Source organism: Sinohyriopsis cumingii, chromosome 1, assembly GCF_028554795.1.
Source record: "Sinohyriopsis cumingii isolate HCF-2022 chromosome 1, ASM2855479v2, whole genome shotgun sequence".
NCBI lineage: Eukaryota > Metazoa > Mollusca > Bivalvia > Unionida > Unionidae > Sinohyriopsis > Sinohyriopsis cumingii.
In genome coordinates, this window is record NC_142961.1 from 8,764,763 (window position 1) to 8,783,839 (window position 19,077).

General features: G+C 35.8%; 1 protein-coding gene across 20 annotated transcripts in view; it reads left to right on the forward strand.

The window, feature by feature from the left end:
• Positions 1 to 9,973, forward strand: part of LOC149806390 (band 4.1-like protein 2) — a 324,157-nt gene extending 314,184 nt beyond the window's left edge. For all 20 annotated transcript variants that reach the window (XM_089952640.1, XM_089952704.1, XM_089952622.1 and 17 more), the window contains 2 exons: positions 2,094 to 2,217; positions 6,049 to 9,973. In XM_089952640.1, the coding sequence (XP_089808766.1) occupies positions 2,094 to 2,201 (108 nt within the window). In that variant the 3' untranslated portion in view covers positions 2,202 to 2,217; positions 6,049 to 9,973. The remainder of the gene's footprint in view (positions 1 to 2,093; positions 2,218 to 6,048) is intronic.
• Positions 9,974 to 19,077: the final 9,104 nt, after the last annotated feature.

Below are 19,077 nucleotides of genomic sequence, written 5' to 3' on the forward strand. Positions count from 1 at the left end.
GCCAAGGCACTGTACTCAATTGCCTCCGCACTATATGACCTGCTTTTTGCCATGCTGTACAATGACTACCATCAACCAGTCCATTGGTTCAGCAGGAAAAATATCTGTTCCTGTAAAGCCACGTTACGAGAGTAACTAAAGTCCTTCGGTCACAATTAAGGGCTACTGTTTCACTGTGCAGACATATTATGATTTCAGGGTGCTGATATCTGATGTCCAGTATGTGGCCATCTTGAAAATTTTGCTTTAGCTACTTTTAAAGAGAAATTCATTTTGGCATGGGGTTTTCATCAGAACAGTTCTTGTGCTGTCTAGTTGGTCCTAAATGAAAATGACACTCAATAAGGGCACCATGTTGGCTATCTTGAAAATATTATCTCTACTCCCAAACAAATGGCTATATCAATATGAGGTTTTCACTAAAATTCTTCTTACGATGTCTAGTTGGTCTTAAATGAAAATGGTGCCAGTCTTATGCCCAATTTGATCACCACAATGGCCATCTTGAAAATGTTCTTGCTACAGCTCTGGAATGGATAGCAATATCTTGCCAATATTGTTGTCTCTACTACTGGTGTTAAGATTAATTTTACTTTAAGTAAAATAAGTTTCCTCAATAATACATACTTTATCAAAATATGGGCAAACCCCACAAGCCCTCCCTGCAGCTGCATCCCTAGAAGAGTGCATATATCCACTACAGTTTAAAATGATGATAAGGAGGATTTGATGTGCCCTCTGTAACAAGGGAGACCATTCTCATCTGACTTAAATCTTGGTAATTAGGCAGAGTGTAGCTTGTGAGCTTAAAGATTTCCAAGTTGGTGGTCATACTCCTAATGTATTATGACTGGGTAAGTATTATCAAAGAAGTATATTTTGCCCCAGAAATTGTTATCTTTGTACTATATATGTATATTCATTTACAGGACTTGTGACCAGTGCATATATACAGCCATTACATTTTTCTGGAGTCCATCTTTACCCTTGTGGTCTTTGCCCCATGGACATTCAAACTTTAGCTTGAGAGTGATTATAGAATTATAGAAACAGTGAAGAGTTTCATTTTATAACATGGTACTGGAGAAAAGAATTGTTAAGGGTCTCTGTAGATTTAACTTGTCTTCTGTAAGGTTACTAAATAAAATGTAGGTTTTTCATACTTAGCAGAAGTTACTAGATGTAGCTGTTCGTAGGGAATGTAATTATTGTACAGTATTCCAATATGACCAGTTATTAAGATTTCCTGATGTATACTGGTAGTTATATTTTGTCAAAATTTTCTATCACTGGCATGTTAGAAGATCCTTTGTTAGAAGATCCAGCAGTATAAAAACACACATACTTGTTAGAAGATCAAGTAGTATAAAAACACACACATACATGTTAGAAGATCCAGCAGTATAAAGACACACATACTTGTTAGAAGATCAAGTAGTATAAAAACACACACACACACATACATGTTAGAAGATCCAGTAGTATAAAAACACACATGTTAGAAGATCAAGTAGTATAAATACACACATACTTGTTAGAAGATCAAGTAGTATAAAAACACACACACATACATGTTAGAAGATCCAGCAGTATAAAAACACACATTTGTTAGAATATCCAGCAGAAGTAGAAGTACATACATGCATGCACACAAACACACACACACACAGTTAGAACCAGTAGTAAAAACAGATGTATAAATGGCTAGTAGTATAACCACACATGCACACTAAGAACATATTATTACCACACACATGCACATGTTTGCAATGTGAAACATAAAAATGGGTGTCTCTTGTATAGGATCCTTTTTTATTTTATAAAATGGCTGGAAAAAAATGTCACTGCCTCTCTGAAAGAATAAAGTTGTCAGAATGGCTTCAGAGTTGAAACTTGTATATCATGGATTTTACTGCTGTAAATTTTGAAGTTCAGCAAATCAAAAAGTGAGTTGAATTCAGCTGTATTTGAAGAAGAATTATGCTACAGTAGATAACAAGTGTTCTGTTCATTCCTTGACAAATATTCAATTTTATGTTAATGATTAAGTGTTCTGTGCAGTCCTTGATAATTATTCAATTCTTCCATTACAGCTTCTCGCAAAGGCCATTTTAGAGGTGACACAAATGAACAAAGACATGTCTGTGGAAAAGATAGACATCTGTCGTCAGATAGAAGAACCTGGTTCAACCTCTGTGTAATAGTACATATATACTGGTGAGTAGTGCTATGAAGGTTTGGCTTGGTCTAAATCTTAGTTCTTGGAATGAACAATGCACAAGGCATATATTGTTACATTGATGTTGGTACTTGATGCATTGATCCACATAAAAGCCATTTTTCATATCCACAGTAGATTGTCACAAGATGTCATAAGTTTCAACAAGTTATTTTAATCAATAATTGGTATAGCACAAATCATGCAGGTCATATAGGCATTGAATACCAGCTATATCAGTAATGGGTGTCATTTTCAGTTCTAATGTTCACAGACCAGAAGAGCTTATGGGATGGTGTTTGGTCTGTCATCAGTCCATCTGTTAGCAACAATTTGTTGTCACTATTTGTAAACTACTCCAAGAATTGCCTTGAAACTTTATACAAAATGCCATCCCCTAGTTTAATTGAACCTGGATGCTGTTGCTCAGACATCCAATATGGCCATCACAGTGACCATTTTGAAAATCGTTTTGCTACTCTGCCTGAATGGATGGTCATATCAACATATCCGCTACTCAATAAGGCTACCACAGTGACCATCTTGAAATCTTATCACACTACTCAGCCTTAATGGAAAGTTGTGTGTGTATACACACACACACACATGCATACATACATACAGTGAATACATATACACACACACATGGGGTTTACCAGGCTTCTTATGACATCTGGTTGGTCCTGAATAAAAGTAGTGCAAATCTGACATCCAATATCCATATGTACAAACCCTGAGAAATATGTATGGCAAAATAAACATTAAAGTACATAGACTTTATGGATGATGTCAACCTAAATATGTGATTGAATACAAACTGTATTGAATGTCACTGTGTTGATGCATTGAAGCTGTGATGTTGTAAAGCTGTTTGTTGTTGTTGTTGTTGTGGGGTTTAACGCCATTTTTCAGGACAAGATAGGCTGCACTTGGCGGCCAGTATTAATGGTGGAGGAAGAACCCAGGAAAGACCCACCGACCCATGAGAAGCTACTGGCAAGCTTTCTCACATACCCACATTAGCCGAATCAGAGACTCGAACCCACGCAGACAGAGGTGAGATGGCAGTGATCCATAACGAAGAGCGCTTTAGACCACGCGGCCACTCTGGGTCCCTGTAAAGCTGTTTGAACTACAGTTATTTATAATGATAAGACTGGATGGCCTGTTCTGTTAACCCTGTTTGGTTTGTACCTGACCATAGTGATCAATAATTTTTGTCTGGACAATGTTTCATGACATTTAAAATGCAGAGTCTTTGATCATCAGATCTGAATTGACTTTGGTTAAAACATATTAGTATTAAATTTTAAAACAAGAATTAATATTTAATTTAAGATGGGTAAATTAGCCCACATGATGACATTCACATGCACTTAAGGTAGGAGTTGACTATTTTCTTGCCCTACTTACAAATTACCAGCAGTTCATCACATTTCCTGACCACATAGATTTAAGGTTTATGATTGATATGTAGCTGATTTTGAAATGGAGCTCAAAATAATTACTCAGCAACAATAAACATTTATTTTCCAAAAGAAGGGGTATCATAAAAAAGATTTGTTTCTGATAATTTAACTGTCTTTGTTCTGCAGTTTATGAATTGAGAATTAGAAGGTCTTGAGGTTTTTGTATTGTGCTCCCTCTAAACAATGCTGTTTTTGAGTTGAGAAATAAAGGTCTTAAGGTGTTTGGCTCAGAGCTCCCTCAGAACAATGCTGTTTTTTAGTTGAGAATTAAAGGTCTTAAGGTGTTTGGCTCAGAGCTCCCTCAGAACAATGTTGTTTCTGAGTTGAGAATTAAAGGTCTTAAGGTGTTTGGCTCAGAGCTCCCTCAGAATAATGTTGTTGATGGGAGCCCTGAAGTACATGACAAGCAAGGATATATAATGTTTTATCAAAGCCACAATGTGATGGAGTGTATTTTACATGACATTTTGATTGCAATAACTCGGTAATTGAAGTGAAATTATGTCTAAAAATGTATCTGGATGGTTGGCATTGAATGGTACAGCAGCATATCAGTGACTGTATAGTGTTGGGAGGAAAGTACCTTGCCTATGGAGATATGCCAACAGTTTGTCCAGATATGATTTGAACCTATTTCGTTGTGAACCTAGCACTCTACCACTGAAATATCACGGCTCTGCATTATACTAAGTACCTAATAGTGTGGGACTACCATACTTTTTGTATGACATTTAATGGCTACAAACTGTATACATTGTAAACCTTTTCAAGGAACCAGGAAAGTTCTTTTGATAATATAATTTTTATTGAAACCTGTATGCAACCTATATTGGTCATGTAAAGTTCCCAGTGACAAGAAGCAAGAAGAAACCATCAGTTTCCTGCAGGTGGCATCCATGTCAGCATCAGTTTCCTGCAGGTGGCATCTATGTCAGCATCAGTTTCCAGCAAGTGGCATCTGTGTCAGCATCAGTTTCCTGCAGGTGGCCTCCATGTCAGCATCACTTTCCTGCCTGTGGCATCCATGTCAGCATCACTTTCCTGAGATTCTGCTTGTTTTTCTTTCACATATATCTCCTGAAGCCCAGATTTTTATCATACTTGACACAGATCACTTTGAAATGAAGACTATTTATTCTGACACTTCACTCATTTTGAGGGGCTCCAAGTGGCCGAATGGTCTAAAGTGCACACCATTCTGGATCACTGCCATCTCACCTCTGCGTGGGTTCGAGTCTCAGGATTGGCTAACATGGTTATGTGAGAAAGCTTGCCAGTAGCTTCTTGTAGATTGGTGCTTCTTCCCAGGGTTTTCCAGGGTAGTTCTTCCACCGGTTACACTGGTCACCACGTATAGCCTATCTTGTACTGAAAAATGGCGTTAAACCCTAGAACAAAAACAACACTCATTTTCATCTTTCAGTCAGGGTCACAGTCGCAGAGATTATGCATTACGGTTTTTGTTTGTTTTTCATTTGCTTATTTTTCCTAAACCCATTGATGATTTTCTTTTTACTTGGAATTAATTGAAGTTAAAATAATTTAGTCTGCAACAGGCTCACAAGTCACTGTTACCCTGGAGTCAAAACTCTAGTCGGAAATTTTGTGTTAAGGTTTTGGTTGAAGTTTGTTCCATTTGCTTGCATTTCCTAAAATCCTTCGTGGATTCTCTTATTGAACCAGTATGAAGCAAGATGATTCATTGTGTGACATGCTTGCTTAACGTTTTGATCATCAGGTCAAGGTCACATATTATACAGTGATGTTTTGACAATGGGCTCAGCATGCATGGTCTATGCCTTCTTGCAAATGAAATTGGCATCTTGTCACAGCTAAAAAAATAAAAAGTTATTACTACAAAAAAATTTCTTCTTTGGATAACACTTTTTTTTTACTGGATTTGATTGTTGTTGTTCTAGAGTTTAACGCCATTTTTCAGCACAAGATAGGCTATACATGGTGGCCAGTATATCTGGTGGAGGAAGAACCCTGGAAAACCCAGGGAAGAACCACCAACCCACGAGAAGCTACTGGCAGGCTTTCCCACATATCCACGCTAGCCGAGCCTTGGACTCGAACCCACGCAGACAGAGGTGAGATGGCAGTGATCCGGAATGGTGAGCGCTTTAGACCACTCGGCCACTCGGGGGATTTGATTGTTGTTGCAGTCTTCAGGTTTATTTAAACAATTTTAAATGTCATATAGATGCCACAAGTACGAATTTTGCAAAACCATAAGAGAGTATAGCTTCTAATATAGATTGCTTCACAGTAATAAGTAATTGGTTTCAGACCTTGTAAGTCGGGGGGTGGGAGGGTTCATTTCAAAATCTAACTCTTTTTTTAAAATTATTTTTTCAGGTTGTGTTTGATGATGCAATATTGAAGTTTTTCATCCCCACCTTCAAAACCATTTGAAGACCTGAGTGCCTCTCATCTTTAAAACATTATTGAAACATAGCTGTCATGGCATTCATTTTACAGACTTATTTTAACCCTATACATACATACATATATTTTATTCTCCATCATCATTGTTGATCACATTTTCTCAAGGTATCGTGTTAACCTTACACGCAGTGCTATATACAGAAGAACAAGGGAAACTGCAATATGTGGATGTAAACACCGTGCACATTTCCAGATTTCCAGAAGTGTCTGAAATGATCGATACTTTTCTTTTTTTTCCTAAAAATAAAGGCAAATTACATGAATAAAGTTTATTTGAGGAGTAAACTTGTTAGTGTACCAAGAAAATTCAGAATATATTTTAAGTATTTGTTAACTTCAGGATGTTTACGAATTTCTTTGTTCTGCAGATTCAGAATGTTCAGATACTTCCGTTTGGTTTTCCCCAGAAAAGTTCAAAATTTCTGGGACCCATCCATTCTTGGTTGTTTGCATCAATCATGTTATGCCATTGTAAATTGGTGAAATTAGAATTAAAAAATTTGAGATGTATGTATTTACCATTAAAGATTTATAATTATTTCAGTATGTAACTGAAATCACCAAGATGTTGAGAGCATGACTATGGCAGATTTCAGCAAGACAACACAATTTGAAATGAACTATTCACTTAAACATTCGAACTTTACAAATTTATGCAAATATTGTATTACTGTACGTTATAATTTACTTACATGATATCATTTGCAGCCAGTAGCATATATGATTATGTTTTGATTTACCATTTGTAGCAAGATTTTCATAATTGTGACTGAGACTTAAAGTTTGTCTAGATAATTTGTTTTTCAGAAACTCCATGCAGAAAATAAGTGCTTTACCCCATTCAGTCTTGGTCAGATTGAATTCCTTTTTAAGTACATTGAAACCTATATTGGCAGACACCTTTATATTTTTTATTTTAAATCCCCAAAACATCTGTTTACATGAACATTGTCTTTAATTTCTCTTCACCTATTTTTCAAACATACCTTCTTATATAGTACATCTGTTTACAAAGGACATTTGTGAATCCTGTCATTACTTCATTTTTACACTTAACATCTACTTAAATGACACTTGACTGCAGAGGACATTTTATGATTGAAGTAGTGTTCCTTATTTGACAGAATTTTTTTCCAGTTTCCGAAGAATACATTAGGAACAGAAATCTCCGGATTCTTATGTTTTTTTTTCAATATGATTTACTTATGGCATAAATTGGAAAACTTGTGCCTTGTAACATACATATCTTTTATTTCACTTTTTGTCTTCATTTTTTGAGTTTTACAACATCATCCAAGTTATGATGTCTTTGCCAGATACAACCTTCATGCTTTGGATAGCAAATAGGTATAATACATATAATATATATACACAGAGTGCAGACTTTGTACATCTTGCACATTTGCATTTCCGTCATCTTATTCATCTAGACATATTATAATTTTGTTTGACACTAATTTATATTCCACTTTTTCATACAAGATGCTTTACATTTATAACATGGAGAGTTGAAACAACTTATTGCTGTGCAGACTAATAAATTTCAAAAGGGTTCCTTTTACCTACAAGATTATTTAAAAAGAAAATGTACAATTTTAAGCAATGAAGATTTCTTCTTTTCCAAATGAAATGCTTTGTTTTGTATAATGATGGCTAGTTTGTACACTTTGCTGTTGAAAAAAGAAACAAAAAACCCCAAAACAGAAGAATGGTTCAGAGTGCGGTGGAAAAAGTTAATATTTGTATTTTTCATGGGAAGAAAAAGTTTTAATATTTGCTAACTATGAACTAAATAGGTGACATTTTCTTTCATGATTAGGTAATCTATATTCATTTGAAATCTGAAAGTTATATTCTAGTAGGTAATGGTTTTAAAACCTTGTTGTTCCCTGATTGAGGCCTACAAATTTAGCTTCCTGTTGCCTATAGTAGTTATTTCCATGTGCAAACTTTGTGAAAATGTTTACAGGAAACTTGTCATATAGTTTTTTCTCACAGTTAACTTTTCTTCCTATTGTCATTGCTTCAGATTTTCAAAGGCTTTCCTCGGATACAGTAAGAAAAACCAAATTCTTTATAGTCCAGCCTTATTTTTTCTACTTTTTCTTTTATGATCATAGTATTTGTACTGCATTTGAGTATCAGGCTTGAAAATTTTGCTTTTATTGCTTATCTGTTTACCAAACTGATATGGGTTGATTTGGTTGGATGCTTTACGACACAGCAGCAGAAAGAGGTTATTTTGTGTCGAGGCCATTCAGAGTAAAGTGCCTTGCTTTAGAACACACCATGATAGCTGACCCAGGGTGGTCCATTGGTGGGATTTGAACCTGAATCCTTTCAGTCATGAGTCTGGCATGTTAACCATTGAGCCATCACAGCTCCCCAAACTGATATAGACCTTTGTTTCAGTAAAGTGAGGAATGTAGGTAGTATCTGTTATCATATTTTATCTTTGCCAGTTGAGTTTATTTGGTTTTCAAAGCTGCAGGTCGAATTACCCTTTTACATGTTGATTTATTTGTATATGTACAGTGTGTAAAATATGCTAAATTTCAGATTCTATATGAACAGAAAATACTGAATATTACTGTACTGTTTGTATAATTGTAGATCATACTTTGATATCCAATTATTTATGAATGGTTTACTTGATGTATGAATTTAAATGGCTAATGCATAGATGTACTATTCTATAAATAGAACCCATGTACAAAATATTATCATTCACTGTACTTGCATACATTTTATTGAATTTTACTTAAAAAATAACAATTGTTTCTTGAGGGACAATATAGATTAAGGAAAAAGAAATATTTCTTTCTTGTATTTTCAAATCCTGTTAAAAATGCCTTAAGATGTATCTTGACCATACAAAGGTCCAATCTGTCCATCTTTCATGTTTTTATATTTCTGTGATTTATTATCACATGAGAATGTTTTATCATTATAGATAAACAAATAAACTTTTAGTTAGAGCTTTGGTTTAGGGATTTTTAAAAAGTTAGGCAAATTTTACATAGATGTTGCTTTTGTAATGGTAACTTGTAAACTCATTTAATCCAAGCCTTTTGCGGGATCTTGCTTAATACAAACAAATTTGCCTTATCGACTTTGTCTAAGTTTGTTCAAAATTTGCCAATTGTACTACATTTACTAAAATTTAAGCTGTTCACAGTTCACAGTATCGAATGCGAATTAGAAACTTTTCTTTCACATAACTGCCTTATTGACTTTAAAGATTTTGTTTGCTTGAATTATTAGAGTCTGATTTCCTCAAGTTGATGCTTTTGTGGAACAACCAGGAAATTTAAATAGAATTTTATGCACTTACGTTTTGTTGAATAAGTATGGTTGGTTAATTATGCAAATATAAATTTAATAATTTGTTTTGCTGTCTTTAGTTATTTTCTGTTTGAGTTTTGAGCTTTCAATCACAAAAATTTAAAACATTTTGATTCAGAGATGTCATATTTACAAAGAGTAGGAAGATTTTTTTTATATTGATTTTTGGATATGCTTCTTTTCTTATTGAAATATGTTTGACAGCAAGAATTACCCCATTTTTATAGAAAGCAATGCTTGTAAATATCATTAAATTCAAATTTGTAAATACTTTTTTATGAATGAGATTGGCAGCTTTTGTTTGCTCGATGTGTTTTTTTTAAATTAGATTTTGTTCTCAGACCATATACACATTGGTAATGCTGATATACCCTGTAGTGCAAAACATCACAAAAAGAAATGTAACACTCCATATTGGTTCTTACTTGCCCCATTCAGACTGGAAACTTTGTATAGCTCTTTCTAATAAAATTAGAGTATTTTTAAAATATTTATGTGTATTTACTTTTTTACCCCATCATTTGCAGGTAGCATGATGTAGATACCATTTCCATAACAATAGCATATTCCTTAGATTTAGTGTGAAAGATTTTGTGTTTCACTTCCATTTCTTTGACACTATTTCATGTACAGTCATGTGACTTGGTGAGGACTGTCTTCCAGTATACAGTGTGACCCTGCTATAACATGGTAGTTGAGGTCCAGAGAACGTGACCATGTTATAGACCAAAACGTGTTATAACCAACCAAGTCAGTCAGCTAAAGAAAATGATGCATTTATGTAAAATATGGCATGCAGGAGTGGGGTATGGGTGTGTGGGTAATAAGAGCAGATGCAAAAATACATGCTTTTGATTAAAACTAAACTGAAAAACTTGTATATTGAAAATGTATATTTGTGCAGTACAATCCATAATCCGTTAAGTACTGTACTAATATGTAATAAATCCATGAATTCAAGTATAGATCATGTTATAAACTTCATGTATGACTTCCATCCCATTAGAAAACACAAATAACAAACGTATTAAAAAATGGTAGTCCTCGTTTTGATCTGTATCCGATTGTCACTTAACAATTCACTACAGTTGTTGCAAGTATCACATGTTATAGCTGTTTACATGCTAAATGTACATGTACTTAAAATGGCCTAAATTTTGGTCAGCTGGAGACTCATCTTGCTGAGGCTACCCAGAGGATGATGCTGTTGATAGAGGAATGAAACTTGAACCAGTTAAAAAGTTTAGCAAACAACTTTACAAGATACCCCATCTTCAGTTAATTTAATGGCCATATATCTGTGGTTTCAAAAGATGGGAAATTTTATTTGCGTTTTATGCCATTGGCAGTGACAGTAAGCAGAATTTTTTTGCATGCAAAAATTAAACTTTCGTGGCACAATAAATGTGTTCCAGTCACTTTGGAAAATGCAACAATATATCAGAATCCATTGTTTTTAGTTAAGATTGGTACTGACTGCCTTTGATGAAAGGTTCTTTGTTTTTATTGAAGATTGTAGTTGGCTTTCTTTGATGAAGGGTGCATGTGTTAATGAAGTTACCACTAAAGGGCATCATTGGAGGACCAAACTTGCGTCTGTTTCTTATTATAGAGGCAACATCAAGTAATTGTAGAACATTGAGACTGAATTTTTTTTCTTCATTTGCTCAGTATTTACACAGAATGATAGGTGGTTCAAAGGTGAACAGTTTTCTTTGCAGTTTCACCAAAACTATTTTTTTCTGATTATATTTTAAAAACAAATGGAATTGGCCATCATTTGGTCGATTGTAGCAGTTACTTTTCCTGCCTTCAAAAGTTGGTCAATTGTAGACAGTCGCAGTAGCACAGATAGACCAGCAAGTAGGTCTCCGTTTTTTGGGGGTGGGGGTGGTTGTGTGATACTGCCTACCACTTGTGGAACAGAATTTTTGTTAAAAAAAAGGCCCTCAGATGATGAATACACAGGTGTTTTGTTCCGACAGAGATTACTGCAAAAAATGATTGTTCCAACATAATGCGACTCGATTTCGTCCAAAAAGATCCATTATGAGATCGTGCCTCGTCCAATTGATCTCGGCTACCAGAAATGTTTATAAAAAAAAGCCAGAGATCTTACAGCATACATTACTCAGGCCAGATGTTAGAATACACAGATTATGATATAACAATGTGCTGTTAAGGTGGTTAGTCAATATGAACAATGAATTTGTTTATATAACAACATAAATTCCAGTGCATTGTATATCAGGTTTGCAGTTTCCTTTCATGGTGCCGCAGAATTTCTTCACTCCAAGTTGTATATACAAGTTTAAGCAGCCAACAGTGTCAGGGGATAAAATTGCCAGATGGTATATTTTGTCACCGGTTTGCAACATTGGCAAAGCCCAGTGTGATCCCTTTTGAACTTTTTCCAATTATTTTTGGTACTTTTAAGAAGAAAAAACTTTTTTGCTGTGTACGAGATAAATACATGTATATGAAATCGCAAAAGCTATGCCATGATGTCTTATATTAAAATTCACACACAATATAATACACTTTTTACACGTTAATTTTCATACTTTTAAGAATTTTTTTTTTTTTTGTTTATGAAAAAAGTTCAGGCATTTAAAATTTCTGGAACCATGCCTCAGTATATCCAAATTTGTATTGTAATGGAGCCTGCTGTAGCAGGGTCACACTCTATTACAATGACCTGCTTTTTCATGCTTTTGAGGCTTCAGTTTTTCCATCTAAAGTGTATTTTGGATCTAGCAGATACAAATATAATTTTGTGATGGAAACAATGCCATCAGTATTGGTTGGATTCTACCTATGGAACAGTTTGCAGGCAGGATGCCACATTTCGTATTGATTTTTATCAAGCATGAGGATGCCATCTTCGCTAATCAAAAGTTGTTGATCCCTTTATTCTATATAGACCTTTGAACAGGTAGCTGGCAACAGCAGTATCTACTGGTCAGCTGGCTGATTGGATACTTCTGACGGAAACTGACAGAATTGGATTACTTGTTACATTTAGCCAGGAGTATAATTCATAATAATCATCATTTGTATGTAAATATTTTAACATGTTGCATATTTTTATACAAGTTTTCTTTCAAATCAAGGAAATGTGTACATCATGAAAGTTGCCTTATGGGATATGTAAAAATTAATATAACAAGGTCTCTCACTGGCCAGTGGGTTTAGTTTGTTATGGGCAGTAGTTCTTTCATCCATAAGAGCATTCAAAATTGCTTTGGCAAGTTACATAAGCCAATGGTTGATGTGAATGAGGGGGATTGACCCCATACCTGGTGAAGATGCATGGAATTAGGCAAGCGTACTGTCCAATGTGGCACGGAGTTAATGCAATCTTGTAGCTCATCACCAGGATCATGCTAACTCACCGCGTCTCTTCCTTGTAATTATCTTCTTTTCAGGTTGTAGCCACAAACATGTGGTATCAAGATAAAAGCAAACGTCTTGGATAATCTCAAATAGCTGTATAAAAACAAATGTTGAATGCATTTCTGGCACCATTTAAATTGTGAAATTTTGGAATTGATAGTTAAGTCAGGGTAGCATGAATTTCACAACACATTCTATTGATGTGAATAACAAGTTTGATAACAAATTTCTACTGCCAATTTAAGGACCCCGAGCATTGAAAATTTGGTAATTTTGACTTTACGTGCACATTTCATCCCCAATGGTAATCCTTTACAAATGACACTTGTACCTTCTGGTATTAAAAGTGATGGTTCATTTTTTAATAGTTGAAATATAAGGTTTCATTAAATGTTGAAAGCAAACCAGTATCACTTGTACCTCTTGACTGATTAAAAATAATGTTTTGTACCAGGTTTTACATATACATTATGGTCAGTTGATGAACCATTTTGCTACCCCACTTTCAATCTCCATAAATATTAACTTGACACAATTAGCCTTGCAGAGAATTATGTAACCCCTTCATTCCTTACAAATTTAGAACCTCACCTTGTTCTGTGTAAACTTATGTAATTGGGGGAAAAAATATAGTTAAGAAGCAAGTGCAGTGATAAATATGTGCCAATATTTTTAGGTGACAGCAATCTGATGTACACTATGAGCTGCAGGAATGTCATGCTGACTTGTGCAAGTTTAGAAAAAAGAAAGAACATGTACACTGTGTACACCTTGCAAGATACCTGTACCAGCTACAATTGGAAAAAATGCAGCGACAAAATTCTTTGAATTGTAAAAATGTCCTGTATGATGAGTACAGATATTTTTATATATTTTTAATGTCTAACATTCCACATAAATGCAGCCTGTTTAAAAGTGGCTTTATATATATTTTTAAAAATTAATATTTGAATCTTTAGAAAGTCATGTGTGTATCTTGAGTGCCAGCTGCACATTTTTCAAGACTATGACTTGATTATCAATGCCAGCCAGTGCCATCAAACTTCTTCTCATGAAGAGTAATTTCTATATCATAGGAACAGTCCATTTAACTGGACCTTTCAGCACTTGAAGCATGAAGGCAGGAGTAATTTCTATATCATAGGAACAGTCCATTTAACTGGACCTTTCAACACTTGAAGCATGAAGACAGGAGTAATTTCTATATCATAGGAACAGTCCATTTAACTGGACCTTTCAACACTTGAAGCATGAAGACAGGAGTAATTTCTATATCATAGGAACAGTCCATTTAACTGGACCTTTCAGCACTTGAAGCATGAAGACACGAGTAATTTCTATATCATAGGAACAGTCCATTTAACTGGACCTTTCAGCACTTGCAGCAAGAATTGGAGGCAATAAGCATTAAGGATTGCTTCTCTTAAGCCCACCTACCAGTTTTAGTGACTGACTTGTTTCTGTGACCTGGAACTTCTTGGATATCATTCACTTTCATGTGTTCCTAAAATAAGTACCACTATCATTTTCTGCAACTTAACTCGGTATTGCACATACTTCTCGTGAGCTGAACATGTGTATATTGATAATATCTCGACCACGTTATGGGTCTAGATCTCGAGTCAAGACATGTCAGTATGTTCCAACTCGATACAGTAACCGCACTGCAGCACACTACGTGGGAAATGAAAACTATTTCCATTAATGGGCACTACAGACGTAAACATTGTACAACTATCTACTAGTAACATTGTGAGTTCAATCCACGTCATTCTACGTTTTATTTATTGACTGGATTCACAACAGGGTTAACGTTGCATGGTACAAAAATTTCCATATGTTTTATCACCAAAATTAATTAAGATCAAGACATCTCGTTTTCATCGCAATTCAGTTAAGGATAAATACTAATGCATCTGCAGCTAATGCAGGGATCAAGAACCACCTCATTCAAAACATTGTGATGTCAGACTGCAAAATTCATGTCTTTTGTATTAGGACCTCGAATGACCTAAGGCCATATTCATGTCAGACCATGGGTAGATCCAACCATTCCAAGACACATACCATTTTATCAGCAGCTTCATCTACTGCATAAGGAGCAGTTTTCATTATGAGGAAGATTTCGTGCATTAATTCTTGCTTATTATATAGTGTTACAGTACAATCCTCTCGGATGTGATCATTCGGCTTGTATCGGCGTATAGTCCATCCATGTATTTCCATGGGATGCAATCATTTTTATATTTTCTAGAGATGTATTCCTCTTCGATGTGAGCATTCAAATGCTTTCTACAAATGTGTTCTTATTGCATGTTAGCATTCTTATTCATTCTAAGGACGTGTTTTTTTTTTCAGGATGTGTACCATTTTCCATAGCGTGAAGTCGTAGTGTTCCTTGGGCATTGTAGTCTTCTTCTTATGCAGCGTGATCATCTGATTTTTTAAAATTCTGCTGTGCTTTATGCAATGGAGGCGTATGTACCCCGTTTCAAATAATGTTTTATGTAAAGTTAGGTACTCGTTTCTCCTACTGGACTTGTGTATGGTCAATCTTTTTGCTCCGTGCACTATAGGATCTTTCCTTGCATATTAGAAATGCTTGTTTCATTCAGTCACCATTCACACAGCTGCACTTTGTGACATTTGTGTACTTAACTTCATAACATACTTGCTGTGTATCTACCACGTAACCATAGATAAAAGGGCGTGGACACGGATCGGAATAGTGAAAAACGTGCAGATTGTTCTATTCCATCTGCGAGCACCCGCAGTGGAATAACAACCCTGTAAGTGCCATCCAGAGAAGAGTCTACTTCTCATCCAAACAACACTGGGAATGTCGTGTTTCCATCTGTAGATACAAGCACTATATGTGCTTATTCAGCATATCAACATCCAGAAAATAATAGCACACAATCACAGGCTTAGGCATAACCAACATACAGAATATCTTTCTCTATTTCTTTGGACTGTCATGCTCGTACTCGTATGTGAGGACACTCCAAAAATTTGCCTTCGTCTTTGCCTTTAAGCTTCCTGACTTCGAGAATTCAACATCTCTAATGATTGATGGATAAGGAGTGCTCTCCATGGTTAGGACTAAACACGAAGGCCTCATCACTCAAGCTTGAATTGTTGATGTCAGCTCTTTCTACAAAAATATCCTAGGCGCCCGATAGTCATTCCTTCCCGAATGTAGGGAAGGCCGAACCTTTACTCTAACAGATCTGATACTATCTATTGTTCTACGAATAGAGATTCTAACATCAAGTCATCGTTACCATTCACTGGCCTCAATCATCAGGCACCGGTCAGTTACTGGCGCCAATCACCGGTCTCAGAGCGGTACTGTTTGGTCAATGTTTTGATCGAGTCTTGAGACTAAGGTTGCAACGTTTACTAAAATTTATAAACTTGCCATTTAATTAAAACGATTTCAAACCCAGCTTTTCCCAAATCTGTTGAAGACTTTTTATATGTAAGCCGTTGACAATGCGCATGTTACACATCGCTCAACCTGTGAATGTTTGACTGCTGTATATGTTTACTATGTAAAGATTCAGGTCTTAAAACATGTTTTTGTTGAATATATTTGAACAAAGTTGGTAAAACATCGAAAGGGCAGTCATAATATTGCATAAAGTTGTATGTCAACGTGTCGACACAATAATGGAAGAAGCCCTACCACCTGACATGCACACGATACTTTTGAATGATTTGTGATTAGGAAACTGCCGTTATTCACAAACTTGAAATGCTCTTTCTTGTCACCAAAAAAAAAATCTTTTGAAAGGTTCTGTAAATGGATGCACGTTCAGAAGTAAATAATGTAGTTTTAAAGATCTTTTTGCCAACAAGAAAACCAGCATGAATTATAGCTAATATGCAGTAGAACCAATTCTTGTCAACTTGGACTTTTTCCTAGCGATGCCACATTTGAAAATTTGAAAATCACGCAATCTTTATGAAATGTATTAACAGAAAAATATGACTAAACAGTTATCTTAATAGAAATATGGAAATATATATTTATTTAGATCAGGTAGTTCCTGCATCATAGTACGGTGAATGTTTGTTTACATATTTACTGTGTAAACTGTGCAGTCCTAATAGGGATACGCCTCTTCTTGAACAGGTCTTTGTTACCGTTTAGGGATATGGAGTCATGCCTTGCTTGCCCACCCAGGGAAGAGAACTGGTTGGAGCAGGGCATTCCCCTCAATTAGGGCCCCTTCATCCTAGACTTCGGGGCGTGTGATGGAAGACAAGGAAGCTTCGACTGTAAGTAAGATGATCAAAGATGATTACAGCCTCCTTAACCCAGAACTGTGTCCAAAGAACTCGTGAACTGGGGACGCTATGATCTTCCAGCTTCGAAAGAAAATCTGGAGCCCATTCATGTTCACACCTACTGATACTCCCACACTCTGCAATGGTTAAGGAGCTTACTCAGACGTTTTCTCACGTTTGCCTTTACAGATCACAGACATCCAACCTCTATCCGTGTAGGTTCAAGTCTCGGTTCATCCGTCTTGGATATTCGAGATTGCTTGTCATTCGCTTCCCCTGGATTGGTGGTTCATCCCGGAGTATTTTCGGGTTCTTCCTCCACCCAATATACTGGCGGCCTTTATAGCTTATCATGTGCTGACCAATGGTTCCACCCTATGGAGGGATATAGTTTCACAACTTAAATGCTATGGGTTTCTTTAAAAAAAAATATATAATATCGAATACAACGTGGTTGGAGCTTTGTAATGTAGGTTGGCACGTTTTCTTTTGAGTGCCGGTGGCAATTGGTATGCATCTTGATAGAATCCATTAAATGTTTTTGCATTTAGCTAAATACTAATGCAGTTCAGCTGCCAAATGAAATGGTTTAAAACTGAGATGGGTTATTTTATATGCTAGTTAGAAATATACAGTTGTTATCCGACCTTTTCGTTCTGACAAAAACTGTCATGTCCTAGAAAAGGCCTTTAGAGAGTTTCACCGGCCCGACGGAATGTGCTAAACCCTGCAAGTTAAGTGGTACTCCCACTAATGTATTAATCTCATTTTGAATGAAATGAGTCCACATCCTGGCCATTAGTGTTATGCTATACCTTACCCCAAGGTCTGCCTTTTTGTCAGTACATGTAAAAATATTCAATATTTTCTTTTTATAAGAATCCTTTGAAATTGCCCTTGTGAAATTATTTCTTTCCGTCGAACTGTGTCATTTTTTATCTTGCAAGTTACTTTCCTTATCCAAATTAACTTCCTTGTTTAAAATATTTGTCTGATATTTTAACTTTTAAGGTGTGACGTTTTCCTTTTTTCAAACTTTGAAACCGTAACAGGAAGGTGTGTGTGTGTGTGTGATTAGGATTTTTAACGTAGCTTTAAAAATTTTGCAGTTATATCGCTACAATGTCTGCAGGGTGACAGTTTATAGTGATGTCTAGCACTGGGGCATCATGCCACAGACATGTAGCATGATGTCCCACCCAGTCACATTATCATAAGACCAGGCCGACCAGTCCTAATGCTAACTTCTTAAAGCTGAGTGCCTATCGAGGCAGCTGTTAGAACCATTTTTCCGAGGCGAACGCTCTAACCTCTAGGCCACCGGGGCGGCAACAGGAAGGGGTACATTAAGTAAATATGTACATCACTGCAGAGAAAGACTTGCTTATGGTACGTTAAAAGAATCTACATTTGATTCGTGATAATATACTGTTATTATACCTAACACGAGAAAAGCTTGCTTTGCCTCATTTTATAGGCAAATCAAAAGGAACGTGAACATGTACAGTATCTATATTTACATGGTTGAAACACAACGTCATATAAAAGACGGTGATCTATTTCATTTTTGTTCTTAGTGACTATCTGAACCATAAAGGCACCTTAGGCTTACAAGGTCGAATCGATCACAAGTGTTAAACTATTTTTCCATCAGCCAAGTATTTAAAAACAGGAAGTTCATGTACTAGTTTCAAAGTAATTTGCATGGCGAAAGGATTCGTAGCTTTTCTGTTATAAGTTAGGTTACGGTAGGTCCAGTTTTACGTTCTGTTGAGGATGAATCATTTTGCATTTTTCTCCCGCATTCTCAATATTTCAATAGTTGGGGGTAGGGGTTCGAAAGTTGTCTGAGAGGAGTTGTTTTTTTTTTTAACCAAAATTCTGGATAGCGGTTATTTTTCCAGT